This window comes from Arachis duranensis, chromosome 3, assembly GCF_000817695.3.
Source record: "Arachis duranensis cultivar V14167 chromosome 3, aradu.V14167.gnm2.J7QH, whole genome shotgun sequence".
Taxonomy (NCBI): domain Eukaryota; kingdom Viridiplantae; phylum Streptophyta; class Magnoliopsida; order Fabales; family Fabaceae; genus Arachis; species Arachis duranensis.
Window position 1 is genome coordinate 100,271,167 of NC_029774.3, and position 8,539 is coordinate 100,279,705.

At 43.4% G+C, this 8,539-nt stretch overlaps 1 protein-coding gene across 1 annotated transcript; it reads left to right on the plus strand.

Moving 5' to 3' along the window:
* Positions 1 to 4,691: 4,691 nt before the first annotated feature.
* Positions 4,692 to 6,430, plus strand: LOC107479860 (uncharacterized). Its single transcript, XM_016099959.1, has 2 exons — positions 4,692 to 5,108; positions 6,020 to 6,430. The coding sequence occupies exons 1-2, from the start codon at positions 4,692 to 4,694 to the stop codon at positions 6,428 to 6,430; spliced, it is 828 nt and encodes a 275-aa protein (XP_015955445.1).
* Positions 6,431 to 8,539: the final 2,109 nt, after the last annotated feature.

The window sequence follows — 8,539 nt, forward strand, 5'->3', positions numbered from 1 at the left end:
AACCCCAAGAGCCTGAGAAACTACTTTATTTTTCCAAAATAAAGTTGCTAACAGAAAAGCAACCAAAGTATCTAGAAACCAAGACTACAAATTACAAAAAAAAGAGTTCAAAGCCCACAGGTCGGGCTATACACAAATGTACCAGAAGTAACCATAGAGGATCCAAAGGCTTCCCATTTGCTGCATCACGGGGTGAAGGAGGATGAGTCTGAAGAGGTACAGCATCTACCGTCCCATCATCCCGGTTCAAGATCTGGATGTCAGGATCAGACTCAGGCTGACCAACCTCAGCTGTCGGAGCTAAGGAAGCAGAGGCAACAGAGACTTTGGCAGCAGGCACATCATCATCATCATCATGGTCATCAGGAACAATCTTACTATCTTTTACAATGTTGTCCAAGCTGAAAAGAGTAAGGTCAAGCTCGGGCACAAGAACTCGAACCTGCTCCTTCAAATTCTCATAAGCAGCATTGACACTGCCTACAAGATGACCTTGAAGTTCAGTATAATTAGCTCAGACAGACTCCAAACTCTCTCTGAGACCTATCATCTCCCTATAAGTGGTGACATAGCTCTTCTTATGCTTCAACACCGTATCCTCAGCCAACTTTGCAAAGGCCGCCAAAACAATAGCTCTAGTTTTTTCACCCTCCAACTCCTTTTCCGGCTTGGCCACTTTCACCTCGAGCTCCTCCTTCAAACCTTTGATCCCGTCGAACTCCGACTTGGCCTCCTCCATAAAAGCTTTTGTTGCATGGATAGAAAGATCCTGTGCGGTCCGATATAAAGCTGCTCCCATTTGAGCCATCTTGACACTGCTCCGAGTAATAAAATCCAAATGACGAAGAAGAGAGACACGTCAGTAGGCATAATACCATAAGAGGCAATTTGCTGGTTGACAAATCCAACAGCATCAAAATCAGGAGCATCTAGATTGAAGGGCTCAACAATCCGAGGTCTTTTTGAAGGAGGAACAGCTGTAGGAGAAAAGATAGCAGCAGAAGCTTAGGGAGGATCAAGCACATGAACCCGAGGGGTAGGGATCATCCTCCTCGGTCCAGGAGAGTTCAACACAGGTAGTTTTTGAGAAACTTGAGAAGACCCTTCCCCAGTCACTCTGGCCGAGATGTTTTGGGCCGCGTTAGCCTTCCTCGCCTTTTTAAAGGCTTTCATGGAGTCATTATTCTTGGCCGTCTATGAAAAACAAAAATCAACAATAAAGAAGCAGGTTACAAACTGGAAAGAGAAGGAAGCAAAGTAAAAACAGAAGTAAAATAAGTCGGCCAATACCCAACATAGTTCAGACTAAGGAGGGTCCCCTAAAAACCTCTTGGTGTCAAGATGGGGAGGTTCCCCCCAGATGTCTTCTAAAACATTTACAAAAGCCTGCTCGACCTCGTCAAGCATCTCCCACGTGTATCGAGACACCACAACATTCTTTTGCCAACACAAGGGGAAGGCAGGTTCATTATTCACTTCTAAGAAAAAGGGTCGAGCTCCCTCAACATCTCGGACCTTAAAAAAGTAATTCTTAAAGTTCCTAAAGGACTCGTCATACATAGCAAACACTTTGTGTCCCTGGGCAGAACAAAAGGAAATCCAAGAGGCTTTTTTTTTGAGGAAATTCCGGGCTTAGTCAAAACAAAAAGATAAAGAAAGAGAGTCTGAGAAGGCGTGACGCCCAACTCTTCGTAGAGCAACTGAAAAATCTTAATAAAATCCCAGGAGTTTAGATGAAGCTGGGATGGAGCTACGTTACACAACCACAACATGTCGGTCTCAAAGGAAGTAAAAGGAAAAGTAATATTCAGCTAGCTGAAAAAATAGTCATAGGCATAAAAGAAGGGGCGTTTCCCCTGGTTCAGAACAGGAAAGCAAAGCCTCTCATCAGAATCAGGCGCTACTAATTCATAGTTTTTTTCCTGATCCCTATTCTTACAGAGTCGGTAATATTTCTAAGCCCCGCACAAAACTCAGCATTTACCACGGAAATACATATCAACACAAGGGAGTCCAACCAGTCAGACATCTCCTTAGGAACCTTAGAAGACGTCCCAACAATATTTTTGTGAGAAGACATGGCCAACTAGTCCTACAAAAAGAAAAAGAGAATGGATTACTAACCAAAACAGCTCGGACAAACATGACTCAAGAGCAATACAAACAATAAAAGAAAAACCCCAAGATGCACACCAAGGTCCAGGGGCATCCTTTGGAGGCAGGGACAGAGTAAGGACTCAGAAAAAGTCTATAAGGCTACACCTCAAAACTCTCAGTGAAGAAAATTTCCCTTCCAAGCAAACAACAACACGAGAAGAAAATCAAAGCAAACCATCAGAAAAACGTTATCTTCTACAAGTCTATCAGTAAAGAAAGCTACCAACATGGCGAATTCATCAAAGGCGCAATTCTTTCCAAAGAATCAAGCAGTTTATCAGCCCAAAAGTCCAAATGAGAAGATACAATCGGAAGCAATAAACAAGCATCAACTATCAGGGAAAACACTAAAAAGGCATACATAAGTCAAAAGGAACTCTAAAAAACCTTCATCACAGCAACAATCAAGCATGGCGATACAAAAAGGTTCAAGCTTTCCAACATGAAATCAAGCAACGGCGCAATTATTTACAAAAGTAAAATGCAAGAAGAACAGTAAAGGAAGAAAGAAAGAAACAGACCTAAAAAGCAGAGGAGACAATGAAACACTGAGAGGTTGAAAAGAAATAACAAGGCCGAAGGTCACCCTCCGAAGGAACCAAGCACAAAACAATCACTAACAGCACCACAAGGAGAAACGCAGAAACGTAAAAGACAAAGAGTCCCAAGCAAACCAGAAAATAGAAGGGCGATAATGGAGTTGCAGTGAGCAAGGGAAAAGAAGAAACGGAAGCCAAATATTTGAAAACTAAATTCAAAAATGAAGAAAGGAGGAAAAAAGCAAAGGGAAGAGTTAATGGGTTATTAAACCCTCGCATGTTTCCAAGACAGAGAGACGCGGGTTTCAAAAGAAACGAAGGAACGCCTATTTCAAAAAATTAAATTGAAAGAAAAGGTTCCGCATTCAAAGGGAAACTCTACAAAGAAGAAGTCAAACAAATGCTCCAGTTTGACTCCACCAGGGAAGATTGAAGTCCTAAAAATAAGGACTCGACCTCAAAAAAGGAAGACCACACTCGAACAGGGGCACTGTTCATACCATGGGTTAAACTGTTCGACCGGGATGTTTTAACGACAACTCACCCGACCTCTTCAGGTCAGGGTTATCCGACCTCTTCTCAAAGAGCTCGGCCAAATCACCAGGAAAGCCCAAAAAAGGGCCCAAATAGAGGAACACAACCCAAATCCAAAGGCAGTCCAAGCCTATAGAGATAAGGGTGGTTACCTTGAAGATAAAGATGACTTCACTCAAAGATAAGATAAGATAACTATCTTATCTCAAAGAGAAGGTCACTCCTCACCATTATAAATACACTGAAGCACCTAGGTATAACTCATACTCTGATTCTACTAAAATCATGCTTAATACCCTTGCTAACTTAAGCATTGGAGTCCCTTACAGGTACCACCACCCTCTGGTGACGAAGGATCAGCACCATCACCAAGTCCAACAAGTCGAACACGGCAGCTCCGGCCACCACCATCAAGTCGGACACAACAGCTCCAACCAGCACAGAAGATCTCATCCGAGATCGACCTACAGTTTCAGGTAACCCTCGGAGCAGAAGGAGCCATGAGGATCTGATCAACCCTTTCGGCAACAGCACTTTCCAAAGTACCATGGACAACGACCATTCTACGATGCGTACCAAGACAATAGTTATGGTGGACCCTTTCGTGACAAACTACCTTCATCCAATTACTATAGTCAAGAGCCATTCCGAGGAGCGTACCAAGATGATGGATATGGTGCACCCCATTGTAGTTACCAACAAGCCCCGCCATATGTTTATGAACCACCTCTTCATCATAATTTTGAACCACCATACTTATAAGCCAACTACAATCATTCACCTCCTTATGACCCTAACCCGTATCCGCCCCAATTCCAACCCAACTACTCCCAAGAAATACCACTTCCATATGCACCATGCCCATATCCAATGGAACAAGAATCAAAGGATCGTCTAAGGAAAACAGTGAACCAATTTCATGCAACTCTTCACCAATTGGAGCAAGCGATAAATCGATTAGCCTTCCAACGTTCGAACGTTCAAGGAATCCCCATGGCTTCGTGTGGAGAATCTAATGAAGAACGTAGTATGAAGGAGACACTGGAAGCCCCGATAGACAGTAATGAGCATGACTTTTTACTGGAACAAGTAGAGGAAGCCAAATTTATAGAAGAAGAAGAATTGGTTGAAGACTTAGGAGACGCTGAACCTCCATGGGAATCAAGAATTGCAGAGAATTCCGCCAAGAAAATTACAACTGATGCCAAAGAGGATAGTGCACAACCCCCAAGGCATGTATCTTATGAAGAATTGGACAGAATAGTTCAAGAAGCTAATTCCCTTGGCAGTGATGATCATGAATCAAACTCTTCTAGTGATGACCTTGCATCCACAATTGAACTCTTTGAGCTTGAAGAATTTTCCCCAAGTGAATACGAAGACGATGTGGAGGTAGACTTTTCTCAACCTCCAACTTATGACTTGAGTGATGAGGAAGAAATCAAAGACTTTGATCAAAACATGGTTGCAGTTGAAGAGGTTTGTCAGGAAACGGAAGTGGTCACAGAGGAGTACAAAGAAGTGGAGCTTGTAAGACCACTGAAAACACCTCTCCCAAGGCCATTATCACCCAATACAACCTTCAAGTGGGTAAACTCCTTAGCCTTTATCTTCACCTTTCCACTTGAATATGGCTTGCTTGAAACAGATGGCCAGCTTAGAGTTCTTTGTGGCTTTAATAGTGAGAGGGGGATGGCTAGTGATAGAAGTTGGTCTGCAAGATTCAATAAGGTTCCACGCTTCAATTTGAGGTTCAAGGATTGGTATAAAGCTCGACTGAGTGGATTTCCAAAGTTTGGGTATCTCAGTGGAAATTCAGGTTGCATACCGCCCGGTTGGAACAATGCAGATCAAAGCGAAGACGGGTATAAAAGCAAGGTTTGGGATCCTGGGATTCATTCTGATAATCACTACCCCTGGAACCTGAATACCTGCTTTAACTTGCTCGAAGGCTTTACGTGCCTAGTTTAGGACCTCGGAGTCTATTGAAATTACAAACATTGGTGGAGATTCCTGGATGAGTTCAAACACAAGCCACCATAACAAGGAGCTCATCAAATGTCCAACTTAAGGATTTTAACTAAAAGTGCTAGGTGGGAGACAACCCACCATGGTATGATCGTTCCCTTTCAATTTTAATTTTATTTTTTTTGTTTGTTTTTAGTTTTATTTTATTTTATTTTCCCTAGTCTCATTCATAACATCCACATCCGCATCTGCATTTTGCATTCTGCATATTCTTAAAAAAAACACACCTCACCACGCGTAGGCATGGGGCACGCGTGGGTGTCGATTCCAAATCAGCGTCACCATCCAACGCCCAGAAAGTTCGGCTGGAATCATGCGGCTGGTAAGCGTTAGGTATAAATTGGGCCACGCGTTCGCCTCAATGACACGTACGCGTCATTTTCACTTACACCCATCACGCGTGGGTGTAGGTGACGCGTACGCGTCGCTTGAAAATTTTTTTACCCCCCAATTGAAACAGAAAGTTGCGCCAGAACGATGCTGGTTTTGTGCGTTTAGCACGATTCTGTTTGACGCGACCGCATGCCTCATGCAGACGCGTCATTGGCACCCACCCCTTACCCACGCGCTCGCGTCAATGACGCTTTCGCGTCGTTGCACTTTCGCCTCACCCACGCTCTCGCAGACCCCACGCGTCCGCGTGGATTTGAATTCCCTAACCCCTGACACGGAAACCCTAACCCCCCTTCGCGTCAATTTTCCCCTCCCCAACGTTCCACCTTCATCCCTCTCTTCTCTTTCCACTCTCCCACTGCCACCAGCCACCACCGCCGGCCCAGCCCGCTGCACCACCACCGTCACAGACCCCCAACCCCGCAGCCATTCACCCAACCTTCCTTCTCTTCCTCTTCTCTCCCTCCTTCCCCCTACCACCCCTGCCCCGTGGCCAACCCGACCCAACCCACCGTGCCACCACCGTCGACCACCCCTCGCCGCACCGCCCTCACCCCTCTCCTTCTTCTATTCCTATCCCTCTTTCGCCCCCTGCCTCCACCCACCACCGCGGGACCCCCGGCGCCACCGTGCCACGTCCCAATGCCGTCGTTCCGCCACCACCAGCGCCGCGTACCACCCCTCCTCTCTCTTTGTCTCACTTTCTAGCCACTGCCCTCCCAGGTTCCACTACTTCTATCTCTGCAAACTCCAAATCTACTTCTGTTAAATTAGATTAATTAGCTGAGTTAAATTCTGTTCAATTTAAGTTAGTTAGAGATGAATATTCGTAGTGGATTTTAGGAGGTTAGGTAGCTAGGATGTGGTTAGTGGATTTAGGTCAGATAATTGCGCTGTTCTTATTGCTTGCTTTATCTGTTTTGAAATTTTGAATTTATTGTGCTGTTGATTCTGCTAATATGCTATTCCTTACTGTTTAATGCTATTTTGACATTTTCCCACCTAAATTACATTTCTGGCTACAGATTGAATTTGCTTTTTCTGAATTCATGTGACTTGCTATTTGCTACTCTTTTATGCACTACTTTAATGTCATATGAACTGAATTTCTGCTGCTATTTATTACTCGGGAACGTCCAATTTTTAGCCGGCATGTTACCAAAATTTCTTTTTGAAAAATTTAGTTGCACTTGACACTTTTTGTACTTCAGACTTCCCCTACTCATACCAAGGATATTGGTTGCATTTAGGAATTAACCAGTTACTTTGTTTTGCTTCATGTTACCTACATCATGAGCCTTCCTTTGTTCTTCTTGATAATTGCCAACTGCTGCACTACATATGATTTTGACTTTTTGATTCTACTATTTGCTTGTCTCAGGAACGTTACTTTTACTGCCGGATTGCTGCCCAATTTTTTTTCGCAAATTGTTTCACTCAACTCGAATTCATGAATTGGCTTTGGTACTTTTGAATTCTGCACTAATTGGTTTCAACCAAGCCAATTCATGGATGAATGGGCTAGCATTCCTTCTCCTTCTAGTTCCCTTCTTAGTTACATCGCATTATTGATGATTTTATTTTACTCTTCTTTAATTTATATCAATAATCTGAAATATCCACTTGAATGTGAGTTGCTTGTTGTTCAAGTTTGTGCATATTTTTGTTAACTAGGAACTACAATACCATGCCACTAACTTTAACTTCACTTTTTAACTCTTAACTTCATTAACCTTCTAACTTCTCTCTTAGCTTTTAACTAACTAGTTTTAACCAATTTCAAGGCATGTTAATTGTTGTTTCCTGACAAACGAGCATTCTACATATCATAGTTCTTGGATTGTGATTCTTATTTCAATTCCTTGACTCACTTCATGCTTTGAGTTTCTTTCCTCTTTTCCCTATCCATGCTTTTATTGCTGACCCACTTTTTGCCTTCCTGTTTTCCTGCTTTAGTTTAATAAATTATATCCTGGAATCTCTGCTTTTCAGGATGTCTGACCCTAAAGGGAAAGGAAAAGCTAAAACAAGCACAAGCAAAAGAAAACGAGGAGAATCATCTACCACCACTTTGGATATACTGCATGATGATTCCTGGAGGGAAAAGACCTTTACTCCGCAAGAAAAGGCCGATCAACTAGTGCCTGCAACCGACTTAGTCATGTTTGCAAACCGATACTGTGAACTGAAGTATCCGGTATTTTCAACTTCAAGGAACTTATATCTAGAAAAAACCCTCCGAATTCCAGCTGAATTACAACAGTACACCATAGAACAAATCAAACAGCAAGGCTGGTTCTTTCTGGAGAGGAACTTGACTGAGGTTAATGCATCTTAGGTCCAGGAATTCTATTTCAACTATTTTAAAATAACCCTGAATGTAGTACAGCTCATAGGCAAGCAGATTTTAGTCACTGAAGAGGAAATTGAAGATATCCTCAACTTCCAGCCTAAATCAGATAGACCAGATGGTTACTAGCAGGCTGAGGAGGATATGAGGTTTATGCGTTTTGATTGGGCAGTGAAGCGCACTATAGCTATTGATCCTGCTGTCCCACGGGTTATGAGTAAGTCATCAACAACCCCCAAAGGCTTAAAAAATAATTATCTGAATGATGAGGGTCGGCTATGGCAACAAATCCTGAGCAATTATGTGATGCCGAGCACTCACGAGACTAAGGTGCCAGCCGCCATGATTACTCTTATCTGGTGCGTGATGGAGGGCAAGGACATGTACCTCCCCCGATTCATCGGGTGCTACATGTCCAGAGTTCATGTCCGAGGCACTTTGCCCTTCTCCTACCTGATTACTCAGTTGCGTCGTCGAGCTAAGGTACCTTGAGAGCTGGCGGATGAGAAGTCACCCACCGCCAACTGCAAGAAGATCA